This window comes from Elephas maximus, chromosome 3 (assembly GCF_024166365.1).
Source record: "Elephas maximus indicus isolate mEleMax1 chromosome 3, mEleMax1 primary haplotype, whole genome shotgun sequence".
NCBI lineage: Eukaryota > Metazoa > Chordata > Mammalia > Proboscidea > Elephantidae > Elephas > Elephas maximus.
In genome coordinates this window covers 10,827,378-10,847,905 of record NC_064821.1, presented here as the reverse complement: position 1 = coordinate 10,847,905, position 20,528 = coordinate 10,827,378, and the positions used below count along the sequence as shown (strand labels likewise).

General features: G+C 43.8%; 1 protein-coding gene across 4 annotated transcripts in view; it reads right to left on the bottom strand.

Moving 5' to 3' along the window:
- Positions 1-15,448, bottom strand: part of LOC126072013 (zinc finger protein OZF-like) — a 34,609-nt gene extending 19,161 nt beyond the window's left edge. For all 4 annotated transcript variants that reach the window (XM_049876604.1, XM_049876606.1, XM_049876605.1 and 1 more), the window contains exons 1-2: positions 15,105-15,448; positions 9,738-9,986 (exon numbers count right to left, since the gene is read on the bottom strand). Coding sequence is in view for 1 of the 4 variants with exons in the window: in XM_049876603.1 (XP_049732560.1) it covers positions 9,738-9,740 (3 nt within the window). In the remaining 3 variants the exon portion in view is untranslated. The remainder of the gene's footprint in view (positions 1-9,737; positions 9,987-15,104) is intronic.
- Between the last annotated feature and the right edge of the window lie 5,080 nt (positions 15,449-20,528).

The following is a 20,528-nucleotide window of genomic DNA, read 5'->3' as shown; positions in this document are numbered from 1 at the left end:
CTGACCAATTGTTTTTGGCACAGTGATTCTGTGTATTCTATCCCTTCCATGTTGTTTTGATGCTTCCTGCGTCATTCAATATTTTGCCCACAGAATCCTTTAATATTGCAACTCGAGAGCTGAATATTTTCCTCAGTTTCTTCAGCTTGAAAAATGCCTAGTGTGTTCTTCCCTTTTGGTTTCCTAACTTCAGGTCTCTTTGCATTTCATTATAAAACTTTGTCTACTCAAGCTGCCCTTTGAAATCTGCTGTTCAGCTCTATTACTTGATCATTTCTTCCTTTTGCTTCAGCTACTCTATGTTCAAGAACAAGTTTCATAGTCTCTTCTGGCATGTATTTTGGTCCTTTCTTTCTTTCCTGTCTCTAACGACCTTCTGCTTTCTTCATACATGATATCCTTGATGTCATCCCACAACATGTCTGGTCTTCGGTAATTAGCGTCCAATGCATCAAGTCTATCCTTGAGATAGACTCTAAATTCAGGTGGGATTTACTCAAGGTTGTATTTTGGCTTTTAATTTTGAATTTTCTTCAGCTTCGGCTTGAACGTGCATATGAGCAACTGATGGTCTGTTCTGCAGCGGTCCCTTGGCCTTGTTCAAATGATGCTGAGTTTCTCCATTGTCTCTTTCCACAGATGTAGTCAATTTGATTCCTGTATATTCCATCTGGTGAGATCCACGTGTATAGTCACCATTTATGTTGTTGAAAAAAAAACTGTAAAATTCTATCATGTGATATCTGGTGTCATTTCTATCACCAAGGCCATAGTTTTCAACTACTGATCCTTCCTTGTTTCCAACTTTCGCATGCCTATCACCAATATTATCAATGCATCTTGAGTGCATGTTTGATGAATTTAAGACTGCAGATGTTGGTAAAAACTTCAGTTTCTGTATCTGTGGTATTAATGGTTGGTGCATATATTTGAATAATAGTAGTATTAACTGGGCTTCCTTGTAGGCATAGGTATTATTGTATCAGTGACAGTACTGTACTTCCGGATAGATCTTGAAATGTTCTTTTTCACGAATGGGACACTATTCCCCTTCAGTTTGTCATTCCTGGCTGCGACACAGTGAATTTACTTAATAAGCCCCTTTTTTTATTGAGTATCATTAAGCGGGGATCGTCTCCATGGCTGCAGACTCACGGAAGCATGGGACTTTGTAAGAGAAAAAAAAAGGGGGGGGGTGTGGAAAGTAAAACTTGTGATTCTTAGATGGTTACGTTGGTTGCTATCTGTAATGGCTGAAAGGAAAATGATAGTTGCGCTACAGCTGAGGGGAGACAAGCAGCATCTGAAGTGGCCTGGGGCAAGACAGAGGTTGAATCAACAAGATGACAGATGGGGGCCAGGGTCTACAGGTTTCACCCAGCCAGAGGCCTGAGGCCATATGCCTATGAATGGGAAGATGATCAACTGTGGAGAAGATAAAAGTAGAATGTTTCAATAAGGGTTATGAGTTTTATTTGAATGTTCCTCCTACCTAGTGTTGTAAAACAGACCTAATGGTATGCTAGAAATGAATATTAGGTATTATAGACAACAGGCAGCCTGTAACTCAGCCTGCAGCCAATACTGAAGAGAAGCTAAAAGGGGAACTAGGATTTGCCTAAAAGAAACACAGCCTTTTGTTTTAAGCCAGTAGCCCTGTGTATAAAGTCTTGGAGGCCTAGGTGGAAAAACTAAGCCCTATCCAGGAAACTGGAATGTGAAAAGACATGCAGACTTACCCAGAACTGCTGAGAGAACCCATGACTTGCATTTGAAGGAAGGACTTGCAGAAAAGAAGAAGAAGAAAAAAAAAGACTATTTTGTTTTTTGAATTTTTTGCCAGTGGTTTGCCCTTGGGTACACTGAAGCAGAAAAAGTCAGTGCCCATAAGAAGTCTCTTCCAGGGCTGAAAGTTATAGGGCACCAGCAAGTGGACAGCCTGGTATGCTCATTTGCGGTGACCGCCTGGGTCCCCTCAATGAAAGGAATTGGGGGAGGCGCAGCAATGAAGAGATGGGCTGAGTTTGGACATGCCCACTGGCACCTGTTGACCGAGCCCACAGAGCCTAGGGTTGAGAGAGAGAGAAAGGGCTGGTTGGTCTGATGTGCGGGGGGTCGTGTGAACTGCTGAGCCTACGTCTGGCACCCATTGACCTAACCTGAATGGCTGGGGATAAGGTGACAAGAGCCTGATCAAAAGGAGGGAATAATATTTGACACCATGAGCTGGTGTAAAGCGCTGCAATTTGATGGCTTGTTCTGGACTGGACTTCTTTGCCTACGGATGCGGATACTCAAAGTTCCAACAAGAAGAGAAGATTCTTCACACCAAGGAAAATGCCTGTCTCCTCAGAGTGCTGGTTTGATACCGATGAGCCATTTAAACATCAGCTATCTAAAATGGGGGAGATAAAAGCATGAAGTGTCTGGCTTACATGTCTTCGTGGCTGTGCTTAGTTTCAAAATGAGGGAGACAGAGGAGGATCTCCACTGAATAGTTTCCTCATTTCCTGATAGGTCTGGGGAAGAGTAGTGAGGAAGATGCTGATAGGATTATATGATTCAGTTGTGAGTGCTAACTGTTAACAGGGTAAATTGTAACTGTAAAAACTGTTCATTGTAGAAGGAGCTACTCTAAAAGAGTCGACACAGGGGGTGGCACTGCTGGACTGGAGTGCAGTGGCCAAACCTGAAGTCCCTTAAAGGTTTTGTTATGCTGATACTTTGTGAGGCTCAGAGACTCAAGAGCAAGGTTAATAACCTTCTCTCATTTCAATTTTATCAGAAGCCAGAAAAGGTGAAGCCAAGACTTTTGGAGAACCTGACCAGATTAGATGGATACCTGCAGCAGGCCTGAATGGCTGGTACCTTAGTAACCTCAAGCTGAGGACTCTTTGTCATACTGAAGCACTAACTGTTAATGACTGTTTTGAACTGGTAAAATGATTGGGAGGAGGAAGTTAATCCTTCACGTAGGAAGGAGCCAATGGATAGAAGAGCTAGGGGGTGGTCTGCAGTGGCAGTGCAATGAATTAATTAATATGGCCCTTCTAGCCATAGTTTTTGTAACTCCCACCAAATGACAGAGTAAGGACGATGCAAATCAGGTGCTTGTGGCTCACCAAAGGGATTGCAGAGATTGCTAATAATGTAAATGAGGTGCATCCCTCCCCCCGGGTGGGGGTGGGACCATGTAAATAAGGTGTACAGAACCCTAACAAGGTGATCGGCCAGTTCTGTCACCACCAACCTTAAAGTGAGCCATCATAGAGGCGGGAAAGGAGGATCTCATCACCACTAAGAAGGGAAGAGCCCAGAAGGAAGTTCATCCTTTGGACCCAGGATCCTCAAGCTGAGAAGTTCCTGGGACGAGGAGACTGAGAGAGAGAGCTGCACCACCGAAGACAGTGAGAAGCTGCAGCAGAGGGATGAAGGCAGCAGAGGCAGGAGATGACACAGTGGGCTTCCCGGCTCAGGGGGTGAGAAAGCTGAGCCTTCAGGCTGAGGCTTAGTAGCTGTCTTAGTCATCTAGTGCTGCTGTAACAAATACCACAAGTGGATGGCTTTAACAAAGAGAAATTTATTTTCTCACAGTCTAGTAGATTACGCACCCAAATTCAGCTGTCAGCTCCGGGGGAAGGCTTTCTTCTGTCAGCTCTGGAGGAAGATTCCTCGTCATCAATCTTCCCCTGGTCAAGGAGCTCCTCAGGCCCTGGAACCCAAGGTCCAAAGGATGGGCTCTGCTCCTGGTGCTGCTTTCCTGGTCGTATGAAGTTCCCAACTCTCTGCTTACTTCCCCTTCCTTTTTATCTCTTGTAAGATAAAAGGTGGCGCAGGCCACTCCCCAGGGAAAATTCCCTTTACACTGGATCAGGAATGTGACCCGGGTAAGGGTGTTACAATCCCACCCTAATCCTCTTTAACAGAAAATTACAACCACAAAATGGAGGACAATCACACAATACTGGAAATCACGGCCCAACCAAACTGATACACACATTTCTCGGGGGACATAATTCAATCCATGACCCTGGCAGAGTGGGGTGCTTCTGAGCACTTATCGGCAAAGCTGAAAGAGCTTTGTAACACTTGCCGAGCATGGCAGAGGCCAGGCTGAGGGGCCAAGGGCCAGAGAGAGACCTACTTGCAGGCACAGCTGAGGAGCAGCTGTCCTGATCAAAGAACTACACCCTGACAGTTCCTGACCTGAATTGTAACATGGTACTTCCCTAATAAACCCCACGACTGTGAGTATGGCCACTGCAATTGTGTGTGGCCAGTACAATCAATTACCAAACCCAGAAGAGAAGTAGAGAGTGTTGTGGGATGGGTGGTTGGTGTCAGAATTGGTAAAAAAAAAAAAAAAAAAAAAAGGCTAGTGAGAGGAGGTATGTCTGACCTCAGCCTCACAGCAATCAGCTGGTGCTGTTTAGGCTGAAAATGACTCTCTCTCCCCCGCTGAAGTGAGAGGAGGTCAGACGCCTCCACCACACTATTTTTACACTAGCATAGTAGACCATATGATTGTCCGACTCAGAACGACCAATGCCAGTCCATTTCAGCTCACTAATCAAAAAACCAAACCCACTGCCGTAGAGTCTATTCCAACTCACGGAGATCCTATATGACAGAGCAGAACTTCCCCGTAGGGTTTCCAAGGCTATAATCTCTATGGACACAGACTGCCACACTTTTCTCCTGCAGAGCAGCTGGTAGGTTTAAACCACTGACCTTCTGGCTAGCAGCCAAGCGCTTAACCACTGCACCACCAGGCTCCTTTCTGCCTAGGATATTGATCTTTATGTGTATTATTTCATTTTTGACAACTTCCAATTTTCCTTGATTCATATTTCGTACATTCCATGTTCCGATTGTTAACAGATGTTTGCAGCTGTTTCTTCTTGTTTTGTGTCATGCCACATCCACGAATGAAGGTCCTGAAAGCTTGACTCCACCCATGTCATTAAGGCCGACTCTACTTTGAGGAGGCAGCTCTTCCCCAGTCATATTTTGAGTGCCTTCCAACCTGAGAAGCTCATCTTCCAGCACTATACCAGACAATGTTTTGCTGCTATTCATAAGGTTTCAATGGTCAGTGTTTTTAGAAGTCAATCGCCAGGTCCTTCTTCCTAGGCTGTCTTAGTCTGGAGGCTCTGCTGAAACCCGTCCACCATGGGTGACCCTGCTGGTATTTGAAATACCGGTGGTATAGCTTCCAGCATCACAGCAACACACAAGCCACCACAGTGCAACAGACAGACAGATGAGTGGTACAGTAGTGGAGTAGTTTAAGATAATTGCAGAATTAAAGTTAACATTTCATGCCCTCTACAATGAAAATATTAATTAATTCGATAAACCTCATGTTGCCAAGTAATGAAGCAAATAAAATACATACACGCACTATGGAGGAGAGACTGGTACACTACATCTGCATGTCCTAGTCAATTTACCCTTGGCTGGCTATGGTCTGCAACTTGGCAGCTTCCTCTCGCTAGCGGGTTATTGGGCAAGAGCACTTGGAGCCTGGAAAGAGAATGAACAGACTAACACTATTCACGTGAGGAAAAACTAAACTAGAAATAACCTGAATAGGCTGGACAATGGATAGGTAAATTGTAGCCCATTCATAAAATGGATCACAGACAAACAGCAATGTGGGCAGACTAGTACCACAGGCGACACGTAGGAAACTCGAAAACATCAGGAGGAAAACAAGTCACGAAGGAACCCACGCAGAGTCAGTGCATCTGCAGAAAGTTCAAAAGATGCAAAATTCAACAAAATATCATTTAAGAGTGAAGACTTGGGTGGTAAAGCTGTAATAACAGCAATAACAATAAAAACAAATTTGGAATATGCAGAGAGGGGTAACCTCCAGGTTAGTGAGATCAGGGCAGGACACAGCGACCGGGAGGCTCTAAGGACTCCCCAAGTCCTATTTGTAATCAGGTGTTTAAAAAAAATTTAGATTACCGTTATTAAAACTTGACATGAAAAGTTTCATGCTTTGTTTATAACGTACTTTACAAAAGAAAGTTTAAAGCATTATTGAAAACTGAAAATACAAGTTTTACACATTAATTTTCCCAAGTAATTTGACAGTCCCTTCATTTTGATCATACCTCAACTTTTTTGAAATTTACACTTACATTCACTGCAGTGAGCGCTGTAAAAGGAGAATGTGGGAAACTAGCCAAGTGTCCATTCATGGTGGCGAGGGTGAAAAAACAAAATTAAACAACAAGCTAAGACAGAGTCACCAACTGCAGTTTATGGAGTTTCATACAACTTTAGACTCAAGTTGTCTATGTACTGTTAACAACAGATCTCCAGGATAATCTGTTAACTGAAAAAAGTGGGTATAAATTTCCAGGTATCTTTTGTATAACAAAGTTGGGGAAATAAAAATCTTTAATTCTATTTGCTTGGATTTATATAAAGAAATACTAGCCAGATGCTTAACTAAGTTGACAAAAAGCTGGTTATCTAAAGGTAGCTGGTGGAAGAGTGGTCTGGATGAAGACAAGGGCAGGAACAAGTCTTCATAAGGACTGTTAATTCATATTGAGATTTAAGCTTCAAAGGTCTTATCTATTGGAAAAACAGAATAATTTTCCTTTTAAAAGTAATATAAATCAAATGTGGTAGTTAATGTGTTTCCTAGGAATTCCCACTCAAAAGTATAGAACCATTCAAGATTTAATCTCATAGGGCCGAATTGTTATGAAATGGTCTGATAAACATTCGTGCAAATCAAAAACTAAGTCAGAGCTCTGTGTTGAAACTCAGTAACTAGGGATATCAGTCTGTAGGTTCATTTTCTCTCTTGTCAGAAGGTTTCCAAAATGGCTAGCAGAGTTCAAACATTTGGGGTTTTGGAGTAAGGTGGTAAATGTCATAGTATTCCTTCAGATGCTTCTCAAAATTTCAGTAAGCTCTGGAGTAGCTTCTACATCAGTTAAGACAGGCATTCCTCTGTGTTTCAGAAATCTTCTATTCATTAAATTAAAAACTTATCAGTAGAAACTAACAACTGATCTCAAAATTTGCTTCAAGTGGAAACTGTGATCCTGAGAACTTAAATACACCAATCTGTGGCGTTTTACACATATCCAATATGGATGCTGCCTGCAAGGACTCTGGGATTGAGCAAGGGTGACTGACCGGACAGTAATCCCATCCATAGTTGGACAAGGACACTGACCAGGCTCCCCCCTCCTTCTCCCTGCAGGAAGATACTGGGTAGCCCCTAATGGAGGGGATGCCGTGGCTTTGTGGCACTAATCTCTGGCCGTGGCTGACTCCATCCCCCACTGGCTGGGTACGTGCACTCTCTGCTTTCCTCGGATCCATTCCTGCATTTCAAAGGTTATACCCACCCTCACAATGAACCCATTTGGAGGTGGTGGTGGAGTAAACGGTCTGTATTTTCTTGGTGGGATTCCTTACCTATTATTTTTACTCCTACTTTTGGCAATATTATGACTAAAACTGAGACGTTACAAAAGCTTGTGACCACTTCCCTACATGGCACTGAACACGGGCTTACTGCTCTCAGTGAAGAACCTGCTTTCTGGAGAAAGGTGGCGCTCCAGAACAGAATGGCTTGGGACATGACACTGGAGACCAAACAGGCACTCGTGCTTTACTAAAAACTGAATGCTGTGTACGTAGTCCTGGCAATGCAGCCCTCGTAAACCACTCCCTTGTTCACTTACGGACCCAAGTAGATTGCACAGAACATATGGGCAATGACACCTGGTGGACAGAGATCAAGGGGTGGTTCTCTGGGTAGGGAACACAGTGGAAAAAACTACTATTTGGACTTCTTTGCATCGTAATAGGTGGAATCAGTTTTTGACCTTGCTTATCTCGCTGGTGTGGTGTATGTTTGCATGTTTTAATAAACTAGGGAAGAGAGCCCCGCACTCATTCCCCCCTACCCTGTAGGCTCGGGGAAGCTGGCAGAAGAGCCCGGCATGTAAGGTTATAAGAGCCAGGCTGGAAGGGGTGGGTAGTGGGGTGTTAGGCATATCAAATATGGATCCTGCCCACAAAGGACTCTGGGACCAAGCGAGAGTGGCTGACCAGACAGGAACTCTGTCAGTAGCTGCACCACGACTTTAACCAGACTCCCCTCCTCATTTCCCACCATGTTTTCAGGCTCTACTTTCCCCTCTCTTCTTCCCGTGGCACTCCTCCTGCCCAGCTGGTATCCCATTCCTTTCCCTTTTTGTTGTAATTTAGCCAGTCTTTGAGTACATAAGTGTTACAACAAAGGTCCCAGGTGCACACCAGTGTCATAACATAAGTTAAAGACCAGTGCTTTGCTTCCATGCTGCCCTTTGGTATGTTAGTGTCCCCTAACTAAAAACCTCTGGTCCGATCAACCTGATTTTAGCTGCCTATTTTTTCAGAATCCAAACCAAGCCTTTCCAAGAGCATTTAGGGGTTGCTTTACCCCTATGTGGAGCCCTGGTGGCACAGCGGTTAAGAGTTTGGCTACTAACAGAAGGGTCAGCAGTTCAAGTGCATCAGCTGCTCCTTGGAAACCCTACAAGGACAGTCCTACCCTGTCCTTAGAGGGTAGCTATGAGCCAGAATCGACTCGATGGCAACAGGTTTGGTTTTTGGTTTGGGTCTTACCCCTGTGAAGAAGCCCTGGTTGTGCAGTGGTTAAAGCACTAAGCTGCTAACCAAAAGGTCAGCAGTTCAAACCCACCAGCTGCTCTAAGGGAGAAAGATGTGCCAGTCTGCTTCTGTAAATATTTACTGCCTTGGAAACCCTATGGGGCACTTCTACTCTGTCCTGTAGGGTTACTATGAGCCGAAACTGACTTCTCAGCAGTGGGTCTTCCCCCATGACTCTGGGTTACACTGCTGGCCTGGCAGGACGAATCACCATCTCCTATCCTGAGCTGCTTTAGCAAAAAACCACACTTTAATTTTAGATTTTAATCCAAGACTGTGGGAGCAGTCAAAAATTTTAGAAATGTATAATAGCCCTAGACACAGATAGGCTGGGAGGACAGGGACCTGGACTGGGTATCATGCTTCTCACCCACCTGAAAGACTCAAGCAAAACCATTCCCCACTGGAAAAACTGATGGTTTTGGAGACTCCAGACATGAGCCAGCTGGACTCACTCTCCTGCCTCATTCCTGTGCTGAGGTCATGAGGGTGCCAAGCCCCCCGCAGGACCCATAAAGAGTCAGGGCTCTTCCCTGAATAACTCTCTGCCTTTCTTTACCCCGTCACTCTGTGTGAGAGGTGGAGCTGCAGTGTTGGAACTGCAGAAAAGGCTCCAGTTCCTGCAGGAAGGCAAAAACACTGCAGTGAGGAGACAGGACGGCTCTGCAGGGCCTGGGGCTCAGCCTCCTCAGCCAGAGCTGCTCCATCTTTAGGCTCTGCTCAGGAGAGTCTGTCATTCAACACAGAGCACTGAGGCCCAGGGTGGGGAGGTAAGGCTCCATGGTGACAGCTCTGAGAGTCACATATGAAAGGCGACCCCAGGCATCCAAGACTTGAGAAACCATGTAAGTGTAGGAAGGGCCCAGTGAAGGTGGCACAGGGCCTTAGGATGCTACTTTGGACTAAGTCCCTTGGCCTCCTCTGCCACCTTTTACCTCAAAGAAACACAGAGCACGGAGCACACAGCTGGTCCCCCACCAAATCAGATTTAGCCTCCCCCCTCCCCTTACACTAAGAATTACCCAGTTCTCTGTGGTACTCACCATTTCCCAGGCTGCAGCTTCTGGAAGTTAAGTGAATGTCCTCTCAGAGCTCAAGAAGCCACTTCAGTGAGAGGGATGGGAGTGGAAGCAGAGCCACTGGGCAGACTAGAGGCTGATGAATGGTGTTTGGTCCACACACCAGTCAGAGCAGTTGAAACCTTACTTGTGATAGCAAGGATGTGCAAGGTGGTCACCCTGGGTACTCAGCTGCTGAGACTGGACTAGTTCTCCCTGTGCCACACCTGGAACCTGAAATAGAAGAAGATGGGGAGGAGACAGTGTTGAGCAAGTGGGGAGTGACAGGTCCTTAGCCTGCAGCTCTTTCCCTGAGCAGGACTTCCTCCCAGTCTCAAGGCAGTGCTCCGCCCTGAGGGCATTCGCTGTTTAAGGCAGAACAGGCTCCAGCCTTCCAGAGCACACACCTGCATTCTTCACACAGCTACTCAGCCTCTTCCTTTCGGTAACAAGATCACAGATGGAGGAATTTACTCATTCCGGAGCATAAGAAGCATCCAGAGCAAAGCTGGAAAACCTGAACCTGATTTCCTCCAGGGAGTCAGGGGTGCAAGGACGAGTCTGTGCGTTCACCTACATAACTCTGCCCCCTGCAGACCCACAGACACAGTTACTGGATACCGGCACGGCTGCACTTTCAGCGGGAACATTTTCTTCAAGCTTGGTCAATGCGATTATCGTGCTCCATTGATTTTTAATTATGTGCAGTTATCTCTCTTCTATTGAGCTGTTTCCTGCTTTTTTTAAGTTTCATTTCATATATACCATTGTACTGTATGATCAGTATTTTTCCTGCTGATTTGCAATTAACATTTCTTTATTCCCCTTGAGTTTGTCTTTTTGTTTTCCCTTTGCTCTCAGACCATAAAACCACCAGTCCCCAAGCTTTCAAGAAATCTGGGAGGATTCCTGAACACTTCCTCTTTCAACATTATCATTAATCAGTCAACAAACAAATCAGAAAGTCATTACGTTTTCTCTACGGAGCCCTCTCTCGCCTCTGTTCCCATTCCCCCTCCCCCCTTGCTCCCCCATCTAGCTGACCCCCTCCCAGCCTCCCCACCTAGCTGATTCCCACTCTTATTTCTTGATCTCAGAGTAAATGTTCTCTTTTGCATAATCATCACATCGGTGTCTCCCCTTTAAGTATTCTTTCCTTTTATTATTTTCTCTCACAGCACTAATTTTAATTCACAACTTTATTTCTATAATTATTACTTTCAGCATAAACTGGGAGCTTGTTATATGATATGCAGACTCTTAAGCTACACCCCAGACCTGCTAAATAAAAATCTGCATTTTAATGTGCCCTGGTTATCCACATCCACATGGAACTTTGAGAAGCATTCACAGCTCTATAGCCTGTAACTCAAGGAATGAGCATTCGGCCGACTGAGGTGCCCTTTGAACCATCTACATCTACGTCATGTCACCCACTACCTTCCTGATCCACAGTCTCCGCGTCTAGGCCACCTCACAGTCTTCCTTAACTTGTTCATAACAAGCTCCTGCTTGACATCATTCATTCATGGTTGTCTTTCCAAATTCTATTTGCAGTACAGGAACTGGAGCGTTCCCTTTTAAATCACAAATATACTCACATTCATCCCTGCTTCATGCCCGTCAGTGGCTGCCCGCTGCCCTTCAAAAAGCGCAGAGCGGTCAGCGTGGTTCTAAATGACCTGTTGCCATTGCTCCCTCCAGTCTGGCTCACATAACACCCCCAACCTCCAACCCACACTTTGTTTTCTTTGCTCCAATCATCTCTAACTTTTATCAAACAATGGGATTTACACACTCACTTTTCCCAACTGAAATACTCTTTCCATGCCCACCCACCACACATGCTATCAACCCTGCTCATGTGTATAACTAACCATGTATATACCTAAATCCAACTCATTTTGTAAGTCTTCACTTAAATGATTTTCCCTCTCAAACAATCTAACCTGACTCTTGGGTTGGGTCCTTTCATTACAGGTATCAGCTGTCCCTGGTTTTTCATTATTTATTTAAAACTGTCTCCTATGCTAGAGTATAAATCTACGGGCAGACACTCTGGGTTTTGTTTTCTTGTTCTTTCAGGACTATGACACAGGTCACACACAGAATAATCACACACAGGTTACCACTTGTTGTGTGTACTGTTGAGCAGCACTATCCAGTGGAACTTTCTTTGAAGACAGACACAGGTTGTCTCTGTACAGTTCAGTATGGAAGCCCTAGCCACATGTGGATATTTACCACTTAACATGTGACCAGTGCAAATAGCGAACTGAATTTTTTAGATTTAACTAATTTTAACTGAAATAGCCACATCTGGCTAGTGGACATCACAGCTCTAGTGGACTCACCAGAACCCTAAGTGACCAACAGAGCAGAGAGGGTGAGAGGGCTGCCATTACCACAATGCAGAGCTTCTCGGCTTTTTGTTTGCTGGAAGCCTGTCACATAGGGAAATAGAGTAGATAAAAGCAAAGGTAACATTCAAAAGAGTTTGATTATATTTACATGGTTAAGATTAATGTCAACCTGAATTGGATTTACCACATTCTGAAAAGTGCAATATTTAAACACAGAAATAAGTGAGAATAACTGAGGGAACAGAGGGTGAACTCTCTGAGGAGGCGACATTTGCAGTTAGACCTGAATTAGGAGAATAATGGGATTCCTATGGTAAAAAGTTTTCTCTAATCACAGGAAATACCCGGTGCAAAGGATGAAAGGTAGGGAAGATCTTGACATATTTGTAAAAGTTTTAAAAAAATGTGTCCCCAAGAGCTTAGTTAACATGAGGGTGAGTGTTACAAATTTAAGTCAGAGAGCTACACATAATCCTGAACATGTAGGATCTCATTGGCCAATGTAAAAATATATGGATTTTCTTCCATATGTGATTGATAGCTTACTAGCTTTACATTTTTGAAATATGCCTCTTGCTGTTGGGTGGACATTATACATTCTTGTGACAAGAGCGAAAGTAGGAGAAAGCTCAGAGGCTGTTTTCCTAATGGACATCTTCAGAGAAGTTTGGACTAGGGTTGCAGCCATGAAGACAGTGGTTGTATTTTGGTTGTAAACCAACAGGACTTGGTACTTTCCTGAAGGTGGAAGGTGAGAGAAAAAGAGGGTAGTGGTGGACTAAGCGTATCTCCCAATCTAGTGAATGGATGCTGGTGCCATTTACTGATATGGGAAAGCCAGGTGAGAAGCAGATTTGCTGGGGTGAGACTGGAAAGCTCTGTATTACACATGTTAGGTTTCAGAGCCATTCAGCCCTTAGTGCCCCAGGTGGACTATGGGAAGGCTTTCGTCTCTGAGTCCACTGGTACCCAGGAGCCCATATCTCAACCCGGAGGTCTTGTCAGCCTGGACATGAAGAATCAAACTGTGACCTCTGAAACGGGATCCATTCCCACTTCTGAAGCTTCAAGCTGGAGGGATGGAAGAGCATAGTTCCGGCTGTATGAGGCCTCTGGGAAATGGAAGTTGATATTGTGGCATTATCTGAGGGGCAACCCTTAGATTCTGAACTAGGGGAATTCAGTAGTTTTGAATTGAAGGTTTGGATTTGATATGAAGTCTCCAAGGGGAATTCCAGTGCACTCAGGGTACTTCTAGAATATCGATCTCCAAGGATGGGAAGAGAAAAATAAACACATCTTTCTAAAGGTACTGAGACTTGGAGTTTAATAATCATTTTTTCCCTAGGCATTTTTGAAATTTTTGAAACATGCAAAGTTCTCACAATTTTAAAAATATGAACATTTATCTTCTCCACACACTAGTTTTCAGTAATGGGTTCTCAGACATGATGCCAAACGCACAGGCAAGACAAGACAAGAGAGAGAAATTAGACATCATCAAATTAAAAATTTCTGGCATCGAAGGATTTTACCAACAAAGCAACGAGTCAACCTACGGAATGGGAGAAAATATTTGGGAATTATATATCTGGTAAGGGTTTAATAACGAGGATATATAAAGAACTCCTGCCACTCGACAACAAAAAGATGAACTATTTTTAAAACGGGCAAAAAACAGACATTTCGCCAAGGACAATATTAAAATGGCCAATAAACACACGGAAAGATCTTCTGTGTCATTAGTCATCAGCCAAAACCAAAAACCAAACACAGTGCTGTTGAGTGGATTCCGATTCACAATGACCCTCTAGGACTGAGCAGAACTGCCCATAGGGTTTCCAAGGAGCACCTGGTGGATCTGAACTGCCTGCCGACCTTTTGGTTAGCGGCCGTAGCTCTTAATCAAAACCACAATGATACCACCTCAACCCTACTAAGATTGCTAACCAAAAAATAAACCTGGTGCTGTCAAGTCGATTTGGACTCATAGCGACCCTACAGGTCAGAGTTGAACTGCCCTATAGCGTTTCCAAGAAGCACCTGATGGATTCGAACTGCCGATCTTTTGGTTAGCAGCCAAACTCTTAACCACTATACCACCAGGGTTGCCACTAGGATGGATACCATCAGAAAACCAGAAAACAACAACAGTTGGGGAGAATGTGGAGAAATTGGTGGTGGGATTGTAAAATGGTGCAGCCTCTGTGGAAAAGAACTTGGGATTCTCCGAAAGTTAAATACGCAATTATCCATAAATTTCCATTCATAGGTATATACCCAAAAGGTTTGAAAACAGGGATGCAAACAGGTACTTTTACACCAATGTTCACTGCGGCACTATTCAAAAAGCAAAAAAGGAGAAACAACCCAAACATCCATCAACAGATGCATGGAAAAACAAAATACAATGGAATGTTATCCAGTTATAAAAAGACATGAAGTTCTCATAAAGGCTACGACATGCAGGAACCTTGAAAACACTACACTAAGTGAAATAAATCAGATACAAAAGGACAAATATTGTTCCATCCTACTTACATGAAATACCTGGAATAGGCAAATGTACACTGAGCTCAAGGGTTACTACGGGCGGATGGGAAGGGAGGAGGGGAGTTGATGCTTAAAAGGCTCCGAGTTTCTGCTAAGAGTGATGGGAAACCTTGGAAACTCAGTGGTGATGGCTGCACACATGGTGACAGTTACTAAACACTATAAGCATTAAAGTGGGACGGGGGTATTCCGCCCCATAAACCTAACTTCTGTATGACCAGCAGCACTTAACAAAAGCGCTGCCTTGATGAAGCACAGAAATCAGAGGGGAGCCTGGTGAGCGGCGGGCTGGAGGGGGCGCAGGGCACTGAGACTCAGGCTGACCACCGGGGCTTCCGTGGGGCCCGTGACTCTGCATTTCTCACAACCTCCCAGTGAGGCTGACGCTGCTGGTCTGGGAACCACACTTGCTCAGCGAGGACTGACACGACTCTACCTGTCAGTGCACCGACGGACAAGGTGCAGCCCAGGCCGCGCAGAGCACAGCTGCGGTCCCGGAGGGCGCGGGCGGCCCGGGCCGGCTTCTCCGACAGGCGACAGGCGGCGGCGGCGGCGGGAGGCCCGGGCACAGCGCGGTACGGGGAGTCGCGCGGCTCTGCACCAGCCCCGGGAGGGCGGAGAGGCCAGCACTGCGCGGGAGAGCGGGGACAGCGCCCTCAGACCCCGGGACAGGGGCACCGGACCAGGAAGGACGCCGACAGACAAGACATCCACCTGACAGGACCGCGACCCAACAAGGCTGCCGGCGCGAGGACGCGCACTTCCGCTTCCGGCTTCTTGACCGCCAGGTGCCAAATGGGAGGGGTTCCGTGCGCTGACCTAGAGGGCGCCACCTAGTGACCAAGGGGTTCAGTGCGCTGACCTAGCGGTCTCCACCTAGTGACCGTGGGGTTCAGTGGCTTCGCCTTGGACTGGGGGCCTGTCCACTGCAGTCTGTATTTCCTCTGTAGGGGAAAGCTTAGGTTTTCTGACTTGCTTATACAAACTTGAAGGAGGATTTCAGTCGGCGAAACATTTCTGATACACTTGGGGAGCAGAGAAAGTTCGCATTTGCACATTTGGCAGTTTGAAAAAAATTTACCATGTTCTTTAGAGTTTGTTTGCTCCCCATAAATATTTGCCTGTCTTTAGAATCCTGGAAGCCTGAAGTGTTGGATTCTGTTTTATAATATGTCTCCTCTTGCATATCACATATCTTTACCCAGGAGCAGGGCATCGACTGTGCGAACCCAGTCAGATCTCTCCAAGAGCTGAGAAACTTGGAGAGAGAAGTTTCCTGGCGCAATAGGCAGGCAGATACCAGTCTTTGTGAGGAACAGTATGTAAACGGTAAAGTGTTTTTAAAAAACATAATTTTAAACAGCTTTTGCTTTTTTTTATCAGACATAACACACATATAGCAAATTGTAACTGAACTAAAGTGTGCAGTTTTTAAATGCTTATATATACTCGGAAAACCACCTCTGAGAACTCCAGTTGATATTGCCACTTCCCCAAGTGATATTGTCCTCGGGAGTGACCACTCTTCTTTATCCCCAGAGACAGGTTTTGTATGTTCCCGGTTTTCCTATAATTGGAATCATATTGCATGAACTCTGTGGTGTCTAAATTTCATCTACTCAATGTTTGTGATGTTTTTTCTATGTTGTTACATAAAACAGTAATTTGGTCCTAGTTTGTCGCTATGTAGTATTGCATTGTATGAAAATACCACTATATTTTTTAAATTAATCACCTGTTTTTAAGGTTTGTATTATAACCTATTATATACATAATTATATGTATGAGCCCTGGTGGTGCCAGTGGTTAAGCGTTTGGCTGCTAACCAAGAGGTTGGCAGTCTGATTACACCAACTGCTCCTTGGAAGCCCTATGGGGCTATTCTACCCCATCCTATAAGGTCGCTATGAGTCAGACGACTCGACCGCAGTGGCTTCGGCATTTTTGGTTTATATATACACAGGATAGACAGACAGCTGAATGTTTAATGACCACTTGGAAATAATGTCGTCTGCAGTTGTTGAGTATTCAATGAATGTCAATTAAGTCAGATTGGTTGATGTTCAGGTCTTCTATATGTTTGCTGACTTCCACACTCTTGTAACTTTTTTCTTTATATTTCATCTTTCGGTTCTATCATTTTTTCTTTCATATATGTTGAAGCTCTGCTGTTAAGAGTATACACATTTTAGATTATGTCTTCTTGTTGAATTCATTCTTTTATCATCATGTAATGTCACTCATTATCTCTGGTAATCTTTATTCTAGCCTTCTTCCTTTGCTAATTATGTCTTTTTCTAAGGGTGAGAAACCTGCTTCCCATTATAAACAATTTCTCTATGTATTTGTTTATAGAGTGGTAATACACACCACTCTGAAAAATAAATTTACCAACTAAAGCATAGCGTTTCTGTACAGTTCCCTTTGTATTTAGTCTTACAGTTTTCATTAAAAACATGCTTTCCAAAGTTCTTCAGGTCAGCCCCTTTTTTCTCACCAGTGTCAGTGAGACAATGGCATACATTTGTAATATAGTTAGATTCAACTGTGACACTCTGCTTTCCATTCTAGGATTCGCAAATATTCTGGATTTTTTTTAATTTGCATTTAATATAGTTCATTCTTTGTGATGTATAAATCCATGGTTTTGACAATTGCTTAGAGTCATGTAAACAACAAGATAGTACCATATGGAACAGGTCCATCACTTTAAAAATGCCCTGTGTTGCACCTTGGTAGTCAACCCCCCTCCCTCCCTCACTCCTTCAAAACTCTGATCTGCCCAAGACATTAGCCCAAGACCCCTGTTTAATTCCTGCTTTGTTTTTTATCTGCTAGCTTATTGTCTTAGACTGGGTTCTCTACAGAAGCAAAATCAGTGCAGCGTGTAAATGTAGAGAGAGAGCAGAACTGCCCCATAGGGTTTCCAAGGAACGCCTGGTAGATTCGAACCGCCAACCTTTTGGTTAGCAGCTGTAGCTCTTAGCCACTATGCCACCAGGGTTTCCAAATATATATAGTGAGTGACTTATATCAAGAAAATGGCTCGTGATTGTAAAGGCTGTAACATCCCAAGTCTGTGGGCTGGGAGGCTTCTCCTGACTCACATAGCCACAGGAGCTGGCAAATCCAAGATCAGAAGGTCAGACAGCAGGCCTCTGCCTCACAGGCTATGGTGGCCAACTAATCTCAAGATTGACAGGTAAGTTGCAGGTAAGCTGCTGGCTCAAATCCCAAGAACCAGAGGTCAGATGAGCAGAAGCCAGCTGCAGGATCCAGAATGAGCAAAAGCCAGCAAGCCTTGCCAGAAAGCCCACCTATATTGGATGCAGGCCACACCCCCAAGGAAACACCCTTTCAACTGATGGGCTGGCTCACAACAGATCTCCTCATGGAGGTGATCACATTATATCAGATCTCATCATGGAGGTGATTGCATCATTAAAAAGCAACCAAACTACATCATAACTGCCAAACCACTGAGAATCATGGCCCAGCCAACTTGACACACAACCTTAACCATCACACTTATGATCACTCTTCCGATAATTTTCTATATTATCATCCACCCGTAATGACCCCTTTTCTCATTACTTTCCTCGTCATTATGATTGGTAGGTCCGAACATACTCATTCTAATGCCATTCTTAGATTATCTCAAACAATAGCCACTGCCCCCAGTCTTACTGATTGCTGCATTACCAGAATCCAAATGATAAAAACCTCTGAGCAATTCCCATTCTAACCAATGAGACCTCAAGGAATCACAGCTAATTGCATTCCATTTGCATTTACATGGATAATTAACCTTAAACAAATCAAGCTGTGACTTTGCTAGTGTCTTTCTTGATTAGACGAGTGAGCACTTCTAGCACTGCACCCATTTGTTGAAACACCTCAGCTGGTATTCTGTCAATTGCTGGAACCTTGTTTTCAGTGCAGCTTGGACTTTTTCCTTCAGTACCTTTGGTTCTTGATCATATGCTGCCTCATGAAATGGTTGAATGTTTACCAGTTCTTTTTGGTGGACTCTGTGTGTTCCTTCCATCTTCTTTTGATGCTTCCTGTGACCTTCATTATTTTTCCCATAGACTCCTTCACTATTGCAACATGAGGCTTGATTTTTTTCTTCAGTTTTTCCAGCTTGAACAATGCTGAGCGTATTCTTCCCTTTTGGTTGTCTAACTCCAGGTCTTTGCACATGTCGTTATAATACTTTACTTTGTCTTCTTGAGCTGCCCTTTGAAATCTTCTGTTCTGCTCTTTTCCTTCATCATTTCTTCGTTCACTTTAGCTACTCGACATTCAACAGCAAGTTTCAAAGTCTCTTCTGACATCCATTTTGGTCTTGTCTTTCATTCCTGCCTTTTTAATGACCTCTTGCTTTCTTCATGTATGATGTCCTTGATGTCATTCCACAACTCATCTGGTCTTTGGTCATTAGTGTTCAACGCATCAAAAATATTCTTGAAATGATCTCTAAATTCAGGCAAGATATTTTCAAGGTCATATTTTGGCGCTGGTGGACTTGTTCTAAATTTCTTCAACTTCAACTTGAACTTGCATATGCGCGATTGATAGTCTGTTCTGTAGTCAGCACCTGGACTTGTTCTGACTAATGATATTGAGCTTCTCCATCATCTCTTTCCACAGGTGTAGTCTATTTGATTCCTGTGTATGCCATCTGGTAAGGTCCACACGAATAGTCGCTGTTTATGTTGCTGAAAAAAGATATTTTCAATGAATAAGTCATTGTCTTGCAAAATTATATCATGCAATCTCTAGCATCATTTCTACCACCAAGGCAACGTTTTCCAACTACTGATCCTTCTTCTTTGTTTCCAAATTTCACATTTCAATCATCAATAATTATCAATGCATGCTGGTTGCGTGTTCGATTAATATCTGACTCCAGAAGTTAGTAAAAATCTTCAGTTTCTTCACCTTCAGCCTTAGTGGTTGGTGCATAAATTTGAATAATAGTCCTATTAACTGGTCTTCCTTGTAGGTGTGTGGAGACTTTCCTATCACTGACAGCATTGTACTTTAGGGTAGATCTTGAGCTCCCCCTAATTTTCACTGATAACAGAGGAGGAATAACAGAGTTTTTCATTTCCTGTTTCTCAAGGAGTCTTGGGGGTTTTGAGAGAGCCACTATTTGTGGGTGTAAGTTCCATAGTTCAGCACAAGATCTAATAAAAAACAGTACCATAAACACAAAATGCTGCAGGTCACCAGCAGCAGTTCATCACCCCTTCATGGAATGTTCTGCCACTTAATTTCACATGGTTTCCAGGTTAGGACCAGACAAGGAGAACATTGCTAACATTGAGGTCCTGACAAACCACACCTGCAACCATGTGGTCAATACTTGCTTGGAAAAAATTTTGAATGAGTAAGCCACATCGAAACCAGAGAATGAAATAGTGACTATTAACATGTGCAGCTCACTGGTAAAACCAATGAGGGAACAGTAACCAATAAAAGTAAAATATGAGCATTTCAATTCCAGATTTCTGACTTTTATGACTTGGTCTGCTCAGGAGTAAGCTGTTTTTCTTCCCCTTTTCACTGTCTGCCCTTCAGAAGTTACTCAGGAACAGGTTTTCTAACCCTAACTATAACCCTAACACCTGACCCTTGCCCTAACTCTGCCTGTTGCAAACAAACATGTGGGTATCAGATTTTCTTATTTCTCAATTCCTTAGTCTCTAAGGGCTCATTTGCTTTCTTTCTTTTTTTAAATTGTGGTGAGTATATATATTATATATAGTATAAATATTAAATGACACAGGAGATATCAAAAGAAGATGGAAGGAATGCACAGAGTCATTATACCAAAGAATTGGTCGGTGGATCA